Here is a 17,434-nt window from a genome sequence, read left to right as displayed (position 1 = left end):
CATCTGTTTTAGTCAAACTTTCCTGCTCCTGTTTCAAAATAAAATCCCTCTGACAACATTTCTGTTCCCATTAGTTGTTGACACAAGGCATTTTATTTTGAAACATTTGCAGAACCGTGTTCTTCACAATACAGGAGCTTCCACAACTTCATAAATGAGTGGAATATGTGCTTATAAATGTGGAAATAGAGAACTCAAAGCAGCAGGCAGCCCTGCAGAAGAGTCACAGCCACGACGCTGCCAGTGTGAACACCACGAGCATGCAACACGCTGCAGTTCCGCAATGTTGCGAAAGTCACCTGGAACAAATGGTCCTCATCCATACCTGTAAAGACAGTGGGCTGGTAAGTCTTCTCATAGTGAGCAGCTGGGAAAGTTTCCTCTCCTGCACATGTCTCTATTGCAGGAGCAGAGCAGAGTGTCTTTGTGGGGCCTGGCTGTCGTTTGTTCTCAGTAGTGGGGGTTTCTGGTCGTGGGTTGGGGACAGACAACATGTTCCTCCTCTCCTTCTGCAGTCTCTCCACAGTGCGGGACAGCTCCTGGATGGTCCGTGTCTTGGAGTTGAGGTCTTGGTTCAACCGCTCTAACCGGGCACCAAACGCTGCCTCGGCTTGACGCTGGTGCCGGCCTGGACTCGGCTGAGCCTGTAGCGGCAAGTTAGATTCTTTATTTATCCTTGGTGTTGTCTTATCACATAATATGTCAAATATCCCAGTTTCAGTGAGTTGTGTTTCAGTGACACATGTCTAAATAGCGGCCTGTGTTAGCATGCTGGAGCTAACAGCGAGGCTAAAGCTAAGCTAACGCCCTGTGTGGCTCCTGTGCTGACCTTGTGTTTGAGCTGCTGCTGCAGAGACTCAATCTGGTCCTGGAGAGACTTTTCTTTCTCCTGATGGGTTTCCTTCACACGCTGAAGCTCCTCCTCCAGAGATCGAACCTGTGGCATCCATGGCTCTGTCCCTGCTGCAGAGTTTGCTGTCTCCAGCTGCTGCTCCAGCTCTGAGATCTGCTGCTCATAGCGGAGCTGGACAGTGCACACAGACACACGTGATAAAATGTCACATCTTCTGTTTTCTCTTTGTTCATTTTCATGATTCTATTTGAAAGCATATTCTTTTTACAGTCTGATTTTGATGCAGTTAATCACAATGTGTATGTTTTTGGAGTACACTAAACAACAGTACAAAACAGTACAGATTGATTAAGCTGGTTGTCATTACAGATGTGCACAAAACTTACGCAATATTTTCAAAATGTCGATAAAACACAATAGTGAGATGACTGCATTCCCACTGAGTGATGTTCTGCGACTTCTCCTCTGGTGATAACATTCTAAGAAGCATGGTGATGGATGTTCAAATAACTAGCAGCTTTATTTCTATTGCAGCCACCACACTAGTAGTCATTATCTGTAATCCAAGGCGACGCAAGCCTGTTATAGGAGCAATAAAGCAGCTTTCAATCATGCCAATACCTCCTTGAACTGTGGTCAAACTGTCAACCGAGACAGACATTAACAATAATAACAGATTTTTCAGCCATTTACAGAATTCTTAAGAATAATTCTTAACTGATAAAAACAGGCTGTGTGATTAAACAGTAACTCAGTCACTGAACATAGCTAACATGTTCGCAGTGTAAAAAGTGCTGCTGCAGTAATAATAGTAATGACATATTCATCTGGAAACATCATTTGAATAGTTGTCAAAGAGGAGTTACTACATCATACAGCAGTGAGTGCAGTACTGACTAACAGCTGTGTAGACTGTAGTTGTACCTTGATCCTATGGAACTGTTGCTCCATGGCCCGCAGGCTGCGTTTGGCCTCCTCATCGTGACCCTCCAGCTCGGCCTCCAGGCGCTGAATCCTGCGCTCCAGCAGTGTGTTGATCCTGCTGGGCGGGGACGTCTTGGCAGACGCATCCTCTGGGCTGCCAGCTGTGGCTGCAGCGTAGATCAGAGCAGGCAGGGAGTTTGGGTTTTTACGTCTGAGTATCTGCTCCAGCTCCTTGACCTGGTGGAGAGAGGACTCTGAAATCATGAAGAGACATAAGGAGTAGGAGTCGACAGATTATCAGCCTGGCCCACTATTGAGGCTGATATTTGGCATTTTGCTTATTACCTCTATCACCATTTTATTTTAATCATTGGCGATAAAAGTAACCAATTAAAAAGTGCAAAGAAAGTGTCAGCATGGGAGGTACTTTTACTTAGCTCTCTGAGGTTTTACAATTCTTATTTATTCATTTTTAAAATTTATTTTCACTTAACATTTGATTAAAAATCTGCAAAAGTCATTAAAACAAACTTTTGCATTAGATTTTGTCATATTCAGAATTCTAAATATTGACAGAAAGATTTTCTTGTTTTTTTCTGTGAATGCATATCGATTCCACATATCAGTTATCGGTTTCATTAACTACTAATAATCGGTACTGTTATCAGCCCTGAAAAACCAATATCTGTCAACCCCTAAAGTGGTGAGTGAGTGAGTGAGGCAGTGTAATGAGTTGAATTAATTAGTTTGTGTGTGTGAAACCTGTCGCTCCAGGTCCTGCATCCTCTTGTAGTCGGCTGTTTTCTCTCTGGCCTTTCTCTGCTGCTCACTGCTTCTTCTGCCCACATCGCTTTTCAGTTTTTCGACCTGAAAAGGAGACAAGCTGTCAGTTCTAACACAGAAATCAGCATTAAACTGGTAAACTGTAACTGGCTTTCAACAAACTTTCCATCTCACATCTTAGCTGCGAACCCCTTAACTATCCAGCATCGTTACAGCTAAAGACTTAACACTTAAAATGTGTATGATGTTTTTTGAAACATTTTTGGGAGATTTTTAAAATAAGTTTATCCTTTGGGTACTCCACAGCCCCGATATACAAAGTAACACCACACTCCCTCCAATCTGGGTCATATCCACCTATTAATACATACGTATATGACTAGAATTACCGCCCCACAGCTGCAGGCCTCTGTGCACCCATCTCTTACAGTTTACATCCATGTCTGAAAACACGGATACACAAATCTTCCCCCAGCAGCACAAAAGTTTCAAGGAGGGCAACCAAGATATCCTATTAGACATTTGTGTGAATTTTTCTTATAATTGGAAAATGCATTCTTGAGATATGGCCCAAAAAAGGTTTTGTGAGGTCACAGTGACCTTGACCTCTGACCTCTGACCACCAAGTTTTAATCAGTTCATTTTTGAGTCAAACTGGATGTTTTGTCAAATTTGAACAAATTCCCTCAAGGTGTTCTTAAGATACTGCATTTGCAAGAAAGGAATGAAATCAAGGTCACAGTGACCTTGACTTTTGACTGCCGAAACCTCATCAGTTCATCCTTGAGTCAAAGTGGACGTTTGTGCTAAATTTTAAGAAATTCTTGAGGTATTGTGTTCATTGTGTTTTGTCAATGCCACTCAAAACGAAATTTAAGACTGATTTCACTATAACCAAAACTGGTGGGAAAAATGAAAAAAAGACAAAAAAAAAGACCTGACACAATAACTTAAGGTTAGGGAGATTTTTCGCCCAAACATTCAGTTTTATATAAAACCTGACTTTTGGGTGACAGCAATGCAAGTTTTCTTTTTTTTTTTTTAAAGTTACCTTTATTATTCTATGAGATAGCATTCCAATCAGAAAAAAAGATTACTAAAATCAAACCTTTTATGTCTTTGCACTTCTAAAACGAAAAGAAGTTCAGACATTTTAAGACCATTTAAGGCCTTATTTTTAGATTGATTCATTAAACGCCTTTTAAGACTTTTTAAGGATTGGCAGGGACCCTGGGAGGGGGGGTGGCTCCCAAATAAAGTGATCTTTAGAAAAACATAAATGCACTGAATTAATGTAATTCAAAGGAAAGAACCGCAGATGAGGAGGACTTTGTATCAGTATGTGTATTCTGCAGGTAGTGAAGGTGAGTGCGCCTCACCTGCTCTTTGAGTTGCTGTATCTCAGCTGTAGCAGCCTTCAGTCTGCCAGCGTCTCTGTCCAGCAGCTCCTGGTTCTCAGCGAACCACTGCAGCTTCTTCTTCAGGGCAGCCACTTCCTCTCTGTGCCTGTCCTCCAATACACGCTGCTCAAATGTCTTATCACCTGACACACATAGAATGATTAATCTTTAGGGACTGTTTGGCCCAATTTCCGTGCTTTTCGTTCTTCATTTTTTGCTAATTTTAGCTGTGTTCATGCATGTGGCATAAATTTTGGCAAGATTGTGTGTTTTTGTTTGATCTCAGAATTTCCAGCTCTGCTCCCCCATTAAGTCTAAAATACACTGTGGACACAAGATTGTTACATTCAGACTGTTAAGTGTCAAAAATGCACCACTGAAACCCATTTAAACTGATATTGTTGATCTCACAGCCATCAAAGTATAAAAACATGCATTGTGTTATTTCTGGGTGTCACTCTGGGTTTTTGCTTTGGAATCTGTCATCACATGCTATTTCCACTAGGTGCAATTTTAACAATCAATGTTGCTGCAAATCATTGACATATCCCAGGCTATGTAACTATAGATGCTGGTTAAAAAATGAACTCAATGAAAGTAGAAAATCATATTAATCGCTAATATTTTTAAAGCAGGATTTTGGGAAGCGCATTTTGTGTGCAGAGCAATACGAGTGTGAGTATTTGATACTGCACAAAAAAAATCTATATGTAAAAATCAATGTTGCTGCTAAATATTGACATATCCCAGGCTGTGTTTAAAAAAACCCAACTACTTAGAATGTGGTATATTGAAAAAATAATCATCTAAAAACACAGTCGCATCATGACAAAAAACCAGGCATTTAAAGGGCCACAATTCTGTCATATTCTGTCAGTAAAAGCAAAGATCAGTTTATGCTGACCTCATATGTTTATATATATATATATATATATATATATATATATATATATATATATATATATATATATATATATATATATATATATATATATATATATATATATATAGTCGTCCTCAAAATTATTCATACCCTTGCTAATTCTTGTGATTTTTTCATTTAGTGATGAAATGAATGCATGTTTTCAAATTTGTGTATCAGTTATATGTGACCAACAACTGAAAGAATGACAACAATACAAAATTCAAAAAAATATTTATTTATGGGCTATTTTATTAATGGAGTCCCAAAAAATGCCATGTTCAAAATTATTCATACCCCTGACAATATTTCAACAAAAATGTGCCAAATGTGGTAATTTTTGTCCAGTAGTTACTTCAAGATGTCACAATGGAATAAAAGCCTTTATTTAACATCGTTGGCCAAATGTTAAAGCGAAAAAAGACATCTTTCCAGAAGAGTATAAATAGGGGAAAAGTGTTCAGGTCATTCTCAATTTCTGGTCATCATGGTCAAGAAGAAGGAGCTCAGCGAGGACCTACGTCAGCGTCTTGTTCGTACCCACAGTGAAGGAAAGGGTTACAAGGCCATTTCCAAGCAGTATGATGTCCCTGTTTCAACCGTCCAGAGCATCATCAACAAGAACAAGAGGTTCAACACTGTTAAAAACCTCAGTGGGCGTGGCCGGAAGCGTAAGGTGTCCCCCAAACTTGCTAGGAAAATCTGCCGAGAGGTCAACACCAACCCACAGACCACAACCAAGGCCCTAATTGAAAGCTTGACCAGGCAGGGACAAAGGTGTCACGGTCCACCATCGAGCGAGTCTTGCACAGAGGAGGTCTCCATGGACGTAAACCTCGGAAGACGCAGCTGCTCAGTAAGAAACATCTGGTAGCTCACCTGGCCTTTGGTTGAGGTCATCTGAAGCAAGATTCCAGCTTTTGGTCAACCATCCTGTGGTCTGATGAGACAAAGTTGGAGTTATTTGGCTATATGGATGCTCAATATGTCTGGAGGAAGAAAGGACCAAAGAACACTGTGCCCACTGTCAAGTATGGTGGTGGAAGCATAATGCTATGGGGATGTTTCTCCTCCAGTGGCACAGGGAATCTCGTCAAGGTCCAAGGTATCATGAAAAAGGAGGATTACATCAGGATACTTGATGAAAATGTGAAGGAATCTGCTGTGAAACTCCAGCTTGGCCACAACTGGACGTACCAGCAAGACAATGATCCTAAACACACTGCCAAGGTAGTGAAGAAATGGTTCAAGGACAATGATGTCAATGTCCTGGAATGGCCAAGTCAAAGTCCTCACCTGAATCCCATTGAGAACTTGTGGCATCACTTGAAGACCAGAGTGATGGCGAGGAAACCAACCAACCTGACCCAGCTTGAGGCATTCGCCAAGGAAGAGTGGGCCAACATCACACAGGAGACATGCAGGAAGCTTGTGGACACGTACAAGAATCGTCTAGAAGTAGTAATAAAGAATAAAGGCTATGCCATTGACTATTAAATAAAGACAATGGACTAGGGTATGAATAATTTTGAACATGGCATTTTTGGGACTCCATTAATAAAATAGCCCATAAATAAATATTTTTTTGAATTTTGTATTGTTGTCATTCTTTCAATTGTTGGTCACATATAACTGATACACAAATTTGAAAACATGCATTCATTTCATCACTAAATGAAAAAATCACAAGAATTAGCAAGGGTATGAATAATTTTGAGGACAACTGTATATGCATAAACAATATAAAAGTCTTGTGTAGCTACGGAGCTCCCTCTAATTGTTAAAAATTCAAGTTTCAATGGTCAGTTAAAATCCCACGAGCAGCACAGTTGCGAGTCCAGTGTTACCTGAGGCAGACAGGGCCTGAGCTTTAGCTAGGTCCCTCTCTTTTCTCATCAGCTGCAGGTCCACGTCCAGAGCCTGCTTCTCCTGCTTCAGTCTGTGAACGTCCTCAGTCAGCTGGGCCTCGTTCCTCTGCACACACAGACACATCTCTTTGGTAACTGAGGGGGCGGAAACAACTTCAGTCAGCACAAAGAAACTGTTTTAATGATTACGGTACTTCACCTGAAATATATTTATCTGAGCTAACAAGTCTGTAATGCGTTGAGTGTGATCCATTAAGCAGACATTTCCCACAGGCCTTGAAGTTTTATTCAGCTGCTCCCTGAGGAAGATGAACAATGACAGAAGACAAACAACAGTTTGCAACACATTTTCTGAAATAAATGGATAAATAAAATATTTTAAAAGGTAATGCAGTGAAGTTTCAAAAGCAGGCCAACATTGATTTTCAATGAGCATTCATTACTGGAAGACATGCACAAGCAAAAGTGCAGTCACAAATTAGTCACAGCTTTACTGAACCCACCTTGTGAAAGTCAGCTCGTTCAGCAGCCTCTGGTTTTCATTAAACATGGCCTCCTCGTTGGCTTTACTCTTTGCCTGCTGAGCCTTCATCTGCAAATACAGCTTCTCATTCTCCTGCAAAATATCACCAGCTTTACTGACATTTTAACAAAAGAGGAAAAAGAAGAAAAACAAGAAGAGAAGAGAAAACTACTCTCATGCAACTTAGACATGAGTGATGATTTTTCGTAGCAGCCCTCTCTTTCATATTAAGAATTACTGAATTAAGACGGCAGAAGTAGAAGTGTTAAGACCTTTAGGTACAGGTCGAACCTGCAGACTTCATGCTAATTCCCCAGACTCACATACGAGTGATGACTGATGCAGCAATAAGGACATGATCTCTGGTCAGTTTCCAATTGCTTACTGAGTCTGATTGTATGTCCATCTGAAGCAAAAGTTCTTAGAGCTGGGAGCATATCCTGTCTTGGTGAAAATAATTTTTTTCCTGCATCCTGGGACCCTGACAAAGTCAGTACATCTCTCTAAACCCCAAATTTCTTTCAAAATGCTGAGCTTGAAATGACTATAGATATCCAAAAACAGATTTGATTACATGAACATCAGGAGAAAAAACATGCAGATATAGGAATATAAATTAACGGTGAAAACAATAATGTTAAAAGAGAAGTGTTCAGGGAAACAAACCTGCTGGTAACCCTTTATGAGCATCTCCTGCTCTTTTATGTCTTTGTCCATCTGCTGGAGCTTTTCCTCTGTAGCAGAGTCAGAGGCCTCGACTCGTCTCGTCTTCTGACTGGCTTCCTCTGCACTTCGCAGCTGAGGACAGAAAAACACACACAGCTCTTATTTTAACTTATTGAAGTATCAATTTTTCTGCTAGAAATGTATTTTTGCTGGTCTTTTTATTATTTGTAGTTGCAGTAGTTTGTAGTTGATTGAAAAATAAATAAATACAGATCTCCTGACCTTTTTTGTAACTAATTATTAATCCTTGAATATCAGCTAGGAGCTGCAAATCTAAAACAACAGTGCACAAACTAAGCCTTCAATAAGCTTACATTAAAATCACAAGTTAAGTTGAGATTTGAGAGAAGAGTGTTTTAGAACTGCTTTGACAGTAAAGTTTTTCCAGAGGCATGGTGCACCTGGAAAACAGCTGAAAAAAGGTACAAATGGACCATTTCTAGACACAGCACAGCACTGCTGACTCACTCTGTCGTGTAATTTAATCAGACAACTGTCTGTAATGTTGTATAACCAATTTTACTGATAGATTGGCAGGGCTCTTGTTATGACTGCGAGTGGCTTTTCTCATTAGCCAACCTTTAAGATGTACATTTTTTATGTACCTGTTGGACAGTTATGTAATGAATTTACATAAACGAGTGGAAGGCTAGGAGGTTTTTTTTTGTACATTACATTTGTACATTATCACAGCCTAACTAACATGGTCACACAGAACCCCAGCCCTGAGCTGAATTCTAAACTTAAACGTGTTGCTCTCTCTGTTGTAACTTCTCTCTGTTGTCACCCATATGAATGTAAGTAGTAGGTGCGTGCAATCACAGTGACTACAAGGCATGGAAAACATGTTTAGTTTTGAAAGGTCCGGTGTTGTGAGTGTGTTTGTGCACCTTGCTTTGCAGCAGGTAGTTCTGCTGTCGGAGTGAGTTGAGTTCCTCAGCGCCTTCCTTCATCCTCTGCAGCTCCCGCTCTCTCTGAGCAAGCTGGACTCTCAGCTCCTCAACCACAGCGCTGTCCTCCTCCCTCTGCAAGTCACCCATCAACACAGACATCACATGCATCATGAACATAGAAGGTCAAACCTAATGTAACAGACCTTACAAAGGAAAACTGGTCAAAGATATAAAGTATGACATGCTGTTAACATGCACAGAGAGTCACACTTCTGACTCATATTTTGCCCGTTCCAGTGCCTGAACAGGGGATTAAGGATTAATCCTGAGGATTAATACAGCAACACTGACACATCATTCAATGGAATCCCATCTGTAAACTGACCTTTCCTAAAACTTCTTCTTTCCAATACCTTAAAAACAACACATAACAAAAGGTCTGTCAAGAGTTAGAGTCTTCACAGCATATCAGAGTGATATGCAAACAACTAAAAATCTAATATCACTCACATTTGTCGAAATAAAGGTGTAATACTACTGACCCTTCTATAGTGGAACTTTGTACCAAATGTGAGGAAATTACTTTGAGTGTTCTTGAAATATTGCGTTCACAAGAATGGGAAGGATGCTTTGCAACAGTAACAATGACTTTTGACCACCAGATTAGATTATCATTGACTCAAAGTGGACATTTCTGTCATATATGAGGAGAGTCCCTCAAGACAGTCTTGAGATATTGGGTTCAAGAGAATGAGACAGACGGAGTAACAGTAACATTTAAACATCATATCAGTTCATTGTTGAAATTTAAAAAGAATCCTCCAAGGTGATCTTGAGATATTGCGTTCACAAGAATGAGAAGAATGCATGGTAACAGAAACAGTGACTTTTGACTTCCAAGTCCTAATCAGTTTATTGTTGACTCAGAGTGTCGTTTGTGCCAAATCTGAAGAAATTCCTATAAGGCGTTCATGAGATATCACGTTTACGAGAATGTGAAAGACGGAGTAACAGTGACTTTGAACACCAAGTTCTGATAGCTTCATTGTTGACTCAAAGTGGACAGTAGTGCCAAATTTGAAGAAATTTCCTCAAGATGTTCTTGAGATATTGCTTCAAGAAAATGGGAAGGATGTATGTATGCATGGACAAATCAAAAACATAATCCATGGCTGTCACCAGCATGGAGGCAAAAAAGAAAAAAATCCCTGCCAGCTGCCGGAGCATTTTATCATGTGTTTCACATACAAACACCAAAAGGTCAGCTGGAGATGAAGTACTTTCCTACCTTGTTATTTGGAAGATGATGTGTCAGTCTGGTTTCTTGAGATGCTCTGACTTCCTGTGCGTCTGTAGCCTCCTGGTGACTGTTGGTGCCGATCTGCTGTTGGAGGACAGCCACTAAAGACTGAACAGATGCCACCAGCTCACTGCTCACCCTCAGACCTGCCTCTGCTAATCAGACAAATAAAAAAGTTTCAGTACTTTTCTATCACACACACAGTCTTATGAAATACACAGCTCAAAACTAGGGCTGTCAGCGTTAACACATTAAATGAAATTAAGGTCCGTACATAACGTGTTTTTTTTTTTTTTTTATGCGTTAGTTGCCGGCCGACATTCCTGTCTTTAAGAGGCTGCCCCAAGCTGTTTTACAGCTACAGTGATGATACCGCAACTACACGTGGTATCATATAACTAGAAAACTTAAGAAATCCAGTGGTACCACCACACATTAGCTTCTCAGTCAGAAGTTTAAATAATGCTCCACACTTAGGTTAAATTTCGGCGATGAAAAAAACGGCATGGTCATTTCTCAGGGGTCCCTTGACCTCTGACCTCCAGATATTTGAATGAAAATGGGTTAATTTCATGCTAATCCCATGCAGTTGTATTCTGTCATTTGATTCCTAATCAAGACAATCTGGTAAGAATTGCTTCACCTTGTTAATATGGATTTCAAAATTCAAAATAATGGAATTGAAAACATGCAATGAAAAAATGCCATTAATCGCAATCAACTTTGAAATTTCTATTAATCGCAATTTGAAAAAATAATTATCTGACAGCCCTAATCAAAATATGACACACTGATTCCACACCTCCATACCATGCTACTGCACTATAGAGAACCGATAACATAAGGAGGATTGGAAACATTGCATACACTGTAAAATCTGACAAGTTGATCTTCAAAAAATATAGGAAACATTTCCTTGAAAAGGGAAAGTGAATGTCACTATAAATCTCAATTTATGTTAAATTTACTTCACATTTGGCTGTATTTACTGTATTTTACTTCATCTAAAGTTGTTGCAACTTAAAAATGACAAGTGCAATGAACCTTGTTCTTTCTAAGTGTCTGCAACTTCAGTAAACTAAGTTAGTCTGACTTAACTTGATCATGACAAAGAAGATTTTGCTAATGAGGAATTTAGATCTGTGAGTTCTGTTTTGTTAACATATATAAGAAAATACCAATATGACAGACTAGTTTGCAACTGGCAGAGCACAGATATATAGCACAGCAAACTTGGTTTACTGAAGTTGCTAAAACTAAGAAAGATTGATTTAATTTAACTTGTAAGGTTAGGTCAGGTTTAGGTTGAACAACTTCACAATATAATGTAAATATAACTAGATTTTAAGTAAATTTAACAATAAGATATAAAGTAAACATAAATTTAGATTAATTGTTATATTTACCTATATCTGTCAAGGTAATTGGTTCCTTCGATTTTTTTCAAGTAAAATCAATTTGTTAGATTTAAAAACAAAGAAATAAATGTATCTACTTTCTGAAGCATCTGTTTCATGGTACAGTTCATATCAGTATCAACAGAGAGACAAAGTCTCATCTTAAATAATCTTGGCAGTTGAATGACTTAATATTTTTTTGTGTGAGTGCCATTAATAACCTGTGTAGTCGTCTTTTTCTTGGCTCTCCGTGAACTTGGCTCTTTCTCGTGGCTGCTGCAGTGGACGGGGGACAGAAGGCTGGGTTTTGGCCGGAGCAGCAGCTCTGCTGAGCCCTGACGACCTGGAGGTCCCTGCTGCCCCCCCCATTGTTCTCCTGCCTCTCACAGGAGCTGCAGTGGGTTTCCTCACTGAAGATGTTGAGGAATGAGAAATCGTGGAGCCACGGGAGGCCTGAGAAAATAAATACCAACAATCTATGATGGTTACATGTAATAAAAACATAAGAACAGTATTATGCTCTTGAGATTGCGGTATAGGTATTGTCTTGTTTATAAAAGCTGCCCACTCACTTGTCATTTTTGCAAATATACAATAAAATATTATCTAATTCTGAAATGTGCTGAACGCTTTGGGTTTTCAGGCAGGATCCTTATATTATTAGGATAACCTTTAACTGCTTACGCACTGAACCATTATCCTATGCCAATAAACAAAATTACTTTTTAAAAATATAATCTGTAAACTTGCCTAAAAAGTTGTTTCTGGGGTAGCTGTTAAATCAATTCTAAAATTAGTCTTTTTTAAATATATTTACCAATACAGAATATGCAGGTGTATGTTTCAATATGATAAGGATATATTGCCCAGCCCCACACAACAGCTTAGCTTAAAGTTTTCCTCACCTGATGTTTCTTTACTTTGCCAGCCTGAGAGGATGTGTAAGAAGAATGTTTGTTTTGATCCTGCATCAGCCTCTCTACTTCCTGTCTGATGCTCCATGTCAGGTTGAGGGCGTCTGAGGAGCTGGACGGGTGATTGGACAATCCCCTGGCTTTCTTTGTCCCTGCAGTGGGTTCAGCCTTTTCTGGTTGCTGCAGTGGAGACTCTGGAGGAGTCACATCTGGGAAAGTCGATTGCATAAAGCGGGATGATTTTTCTTGGTTAAGTCCAGCAGCACTGCAATGTGAAAATGTAAAGGGAAAACCACATTAAATTTAATAAAAAATGTTGTAATGTTTTGATTGCTGTGAACTAATTCCAGGTTTGGAGATTAAAGGAAAGCTCAAATGTATTTGATACTGGCTGACATTGCACACAAAATGTGCCTGCTCTGGCTGTTACACAGACAGGGATGCAGGGATGGATTAAGTGGAGGTGAAATAGTCCATCATAAATAAGGAAAATATTTAATATATTTTCTAAAATGTGAACACCACAGAGCTTCTTTCTGATTTTCTACAATGAGACAGATGCTGTTTGCATTTACACACAAGTAGAAATGTAACTTCATTGATTATTGTAGAAGCTCAAAGTTTAGTTCTGTTTCCTCTGTCCTCTGTTATGACTACAGATTTTAGTTTTGCTGCTTCAATGTCTCCATTTGCTGCAGTGAGATCACTGTTTTAACTGCATTACTCTCGGCAGAAAAAAAAACATTTCTCTAACTTGCTGAATCCACCATTTAAATAGCATTGTGCCAGACTCTGATTGGTTGAATTTGTTTTAATACACATCAGTGATTAATTAAGGGACTAAATACAACCCCATTGCTCCTTGTGCTTTGCTTTGCACCCAGATTATGTGCCATTTAACTACTACGTGCCCTAAATGCACTTGCACCATGCATTTTGGCAATGCGCTGTAGATCATTTAAATAGAGTCTCTAACCTGACAGGCTGGAGGCTGAAGCCTCTGATGTGGTCCGTCTCTGGCCTGATGGGTTTCATCAACTCTTCAGCAGTGGGTAGCTCTAAATACACAAAAAAATAATTATTCCACATGTTTCAGTCCTGTAATAAGCACACAGCATTTACAAGTGACTAGTGACTTTAGGAGGTGAAAGGCCTGCCTGAATGTATCACTAATACATTTACCAGAGTATTATTCCCCCTGTTAGACCACTGAATTATATGAGCAAACAGAGTTAGTCCATCATTCCCAAAAAAAGCAGTTTACAGTGTGTTGCTGCCTGACCTGACTCATTGGTAGAAGCAGGCTGAAGAGACTGTCTGGCATGCTGAGGAGAGGATGGAGACACAGCTCTGTTGACCCTCCCCCTCCCTTCCACAGATGAAGAACGGTTATTACGGTCATCTGACTCTTCCACAACATGGATCTGTCTGTAGGCCTCATGGAGAGCCTCCATCTCTGAGCCGCCACTCTGCACATATGATTGGCCTCGACACAAAACAAATTGAGTATACTATAAGTCAAAAATATTGCAGGATGAAATTTAAATGAACTTGTGGGGAAACAGCAATGAAGTCCTTCTTGGATTTGCGTGACAGTGAAAAATTGAAACCTCCATGATTTATTGACAGAAATCAAATACGGCCAAAATAATAGTTCGACGTTTGCGGAAAAAAACGCAAAATTGTAGCCAGCATTCTGATGAAGGCCTAAGCGAGACTGACACATCTGTGGAAAGCCCCTTGTGTATAAAAAAATTAATACTCTAACTCGGGAAGCAAGACTAAAGCCTCTTTTTTAAAGCTTTTAGTTTTTTAAGTTACATTATACCACTAATTTGTAACAGCAAATATGCTTTAAGAAAAACAAAATGCAAGATGGGTTACATATGATGGATTTACATTTTAAATAAATAGCAATTAAATAAAAATTAAGGGGAGAGTGCTTACTTTTTCTATTTTCTATTTATTTTATTTATCGTTTACTTTTTTTTTTCCCACCACCCAACCTGGCTGATTAGCACATATTTTCAGCGCAAACACAGCCAAACCCATTGGACTCTCTGGTACCTATCAGGCTTGGGCTGAGATTGAGAATTCTAGCTAAAATTAGCACATTCAAATGGGTGTTGTATTTTATATTCCATAAGCTGATTGGGGCCGGAGCGAATAAAAAATGGTGACTATGGCAGAGTCATTTGACCTGGGTGTGAATGCCGACTGTAACCTTTCTCACTGTATTAAAAAGCCAGAAGTTAGCGGGTCTTAGTGGGGTTTTTGTGCAGTGGGAAAGGGACTTCTGTGTTTGTGTTACCTTTGTCCAGAGACCCTGCTGTGTCCTTTCTTCTGTCTTCCCCTCCGGTGTCATCCAGAGAATCATGGAGAGAAACTGAGAAATAATTTAAGTTAGACTGACCACGTTTAACAAATATTCCGCCATATAGTTAGCTATATGTCATTATTAACTCCTTCAGAAAAGTCTACCAGTAGAGAACTGCCAGTACTGTACCATTTGCTGATGCAGTAAGCAGTCCATCATCTGAACTAAAACTAATGTGACATTTGAATAAGGTTGCACACACATAAACATTGTTGGTGGTGAGGTCATCATTAGCATTAAAATTGTTTTCTCTGTAGTGATATATTATTTAATAGTATAAGATCTCTGTAGGGCTTGTTTGTCTCAAACTTCTGAGTCTGTCAAACTCCATCTCATATCCTCTTTTATATCTGAAATATTTCATTCTTCCAAACAACCACCCATGATCTCAGTGAAATATGCATTTTCTCTTACCTTTGGCAAGAATTGGAGACATTTTGGACTTCTGAAAAATAGATAATATCATGAACTTCATAATATCATGAAGCAAAATATCACTTTGGATTATTTCAGAATAAACGATAACAGCAGGGAGCTTTAGTGATGTCATCATAAGTTGTAAATACTTATGCACACAAATGATCCTGTTTGCACAAGATCCATGCAAGTATAAGAACTAGTGTGCACATGTGATAATAAAGGGGTTCTGCCACATATATGGCCATCGGTCACATGACTGCAGTTCCATACTTCAGTCACTTGATGACAATGAGCCTGTCATTAGATTTAGTTGAAAGCTCTAAAAAAACAGTGGACCTTGAGTTGAAATTGTTTTGCTTTATTTGGTTTATCCTTGCTTATCAAGGAACACTCTGAGTTTAATTATTATAGATTTCAACAACAAACCTCTTCCAGTGGCTCTTTACCATTTTCTTCTTCTTCAAAATCCTCACTGTAATGTGGAGACTCTGTAAAGGCTGAGAGAGAAAAGACCTGACTGAGACGCACAGAAACGCAGAGGTAAACCAAAGAGAGAAAGAGTTTTATGGCTCTTACTTGGAGACTCTCGGACAGTCTCTGCGACTCTGGCCATCCTTTGATCATCACTCTGCTGCACTGCCTCCTCAGCTTTCCTGCAGGGAGAAATATTCATGCTCATTACTAAACAGTTACAACCTTCACCTTCAAGGGCAGAGCAGCATGGGATGCAATCACACGCCCTGTGACTGCTGTATCTGGAGAAGGGCGCAGTATGGATGGGGTTAAAAGGAAGTGGTTTGATTTGAAATCTGACACAAAAAATTAAATAAAATAAATAAAAATAAAAAACTGCAAAATTCAGACAAAAGATGCAGAGCACTGGAGGGGACAGCAGGCAAAGAACAGTCTGAGCTGGACCAGCACATCAGGACCATCATCAGACAGTATTATTATGTGTGCCATCAGCTGAACATCTGCACACAGACCCTGGCCCAGAGTCGGCGCCTTCATTATTATAATATTGCAAAATTATTACTCTAAATTAAATAATTGAATGTTATACTAATGTAGAACGGAAGAAAACACAATAACTGCTTATTTTGCTCAAACATGTGAGGACTTAAATGTGCGTAAGAGTGCTCTTCAGTGTGCGTAGATTCTGTTCTTACCTAAGAACAATTCCCAAATAACAAAACACCGGTGAACGTCAGAATCTTCATAAAAAGTGCCTAAGTGAGCTTTGAGGAGAAATTTCTCCTAAAGAATGGTTAGTGGATGAGGCCCATCGAGTGTTGTGGAACATGCTGATAACTGATGTGTTCAGACTGCTTCTATATTTTAGTGCTTAGTGGCTGTAACAGTACAGCATGACAGATAACAAACCTGAGGTTTGTGCCGATGGTAGAACTTGTAGAGTCCAGCTCTCTGTTCAGCTTGGCGTAATCTATGGTTGATAAAGCCCCAGCCTCGAGTTGGGCAAAGAACCTGGCTTTCTCCTCTTCTTCCTCTATGGTGTCCAAGCCAATACTGGTCAGGTTCTCAGCTGGTGCCATTGTTGAGTCTGCACACACATATAAAGAGAGCACACAAAGAAAAGACAACTGTGATAATTCTCAACTGAAAAACAAAAATATGTGTTAAGACAAAGGAGTAGAAGGTTTTACATCCCATATTTGGTTTATAGCTTGTTCAGACAGGAGGTGGAACTCCAAATAGAGGGAGTTAAATGCTGAATATTTCAACTGACTTGCTATCTGGAATACCTAACAAACTCAACAAAAACAAACAACTAGCACCAATGCCTATCAAAATTCACAAACAAATAAATAAATAAACAAGGTTGCATAAGGTTTCAATGCGGTGTGTTCAATGTCTGTTCAGTAAAATTACTATTAGGCAAAGGTAAATAAAATGTCTTCATGATGTGTTCAAATGTAACATCAAGAAAAATAAAATTTCGTTTTTGGCAAGAAACTTGAACAACACAGTTTTTTGGGTGAGAAATTTGTTTTCCTGGTAATATGAAATGATAGTAGAGATGGAATTAGTTTAACGTCCTTTCATGACCTCTAATAATCTTACAATACATAATTAAAAAACTACTAATGGCAACATTTTTCAAAATAAATATTTA

General features: G+C 39.2%; 1 protein-coding gene across 9 annotated transcripts in view; it reads right to left on the bottom strand.

The window, feature by feature from the left end:
- The window catches only part of cep162 (centrosomal protein 162), a 32,478-nt gene that overhangs the window by 4,040 nt on the left and 11,004 nt on the right, over positions 1 to 17,434 (bottom strand). For 7 of the 9 annotated variants that reach the window (XM_088084976.1, XM_088084981.1, XM_088084978.1 and 4 more), the window contains 20 exons: positions 16,684 to 16,861; positions 15,877 to 15,953; positions 15,727 to 15,797; positions 15,295 to 15,325; positions 14,815 to 14,889; positions 13,786 to 13,989; positions 13,480 to 13,561; positions 12,495 to 12,768; positions 11,811 to 12,042; positions 10,181 to 10,347; positions 8,890 to 9,024; positions 7,940 to 8,071; positions 7,254 to 7,366; positions 6,950 to 7,049; positions 6,730 to 6,856; positions 3,940 to 4,103; positions 2,540 to 2,644; positions 1,778 to 2,014; positions 830 to 1,024; positions 326 to 644 (listed from right to left, as the gene is read on the bottom strand). In XM_088084976.1, coding sequence (XP_087941102.1) covers positions 326 to 644; positions 830 to 1,024; positions 1,778 to 2,014; positions 2,540 to 2,644; positions 3,940 to 4,103; positions 6,730 to 6,856; positions 6,950 to 7,049; positions 7,254 to 7,366; positions 7,940 to 8,071; positions 8,890 to 9,024; positions 10,181 to 10,347; positions 11,811 to 12,042; positions 12,495 to 12,768; positions 13,480 to 13,561; positions 13,786 to 13,989; positions 14,815 to 14,889; positions 15,295 to 15,325; positions 15,727 to 15,797; positions 15,877 to 15,953; positions 16,684 to 16,861 — 3,018 coding nt within the window. The remainder of the gene's footprint in view (positions 1 to 325; positions 645 to 829; positions 1,025 to 1,777; positions 2,015 to 2,539; positions 2,645 to 3,939; positions 4,104 to 6,729; positions 6,857 to 6,949; positions 7,050 to 7,253; positions 7,367 to 7,939; positions 8,072 to 8,889; positions 9,025 to 10,180; positions 10,348 to 11,810; positions 12,043 to 12,494; positions 12,769 to 13,479; positions 13,562 to 13,785; positions 13,990 to 14,814; positions 14,890 to 15,294; positions 15,326 to 15,726; positions 15,798 to 15,876; positions 15,954 to 16,683; positions 16,862 to 17,434) is intronic. The other 2 variants (XM_088084979.1, XM_088084983.1) reach the window with 1 other exon arrangement.

Source organism: Plectropomus leopardus, chromosome 11 (assembly GCF_026936395.1).
Source record: "Plectropomus leopardus strain MGB_pleo_1.0 chromosome 11, ASM2693639v1, whole genome shotgun sequence".
Taxonomy (NCBI): Eukaryota; Metazoa; Chordata; class Actinopteri; order Perciformes; family Serranidae; genus Plectropomus; species Plectropomus leopardus.
Note: the sequence above shows the minus strand (reverse complement) of the source record. Positions and strands in the feature narration are given on the sequence as shown.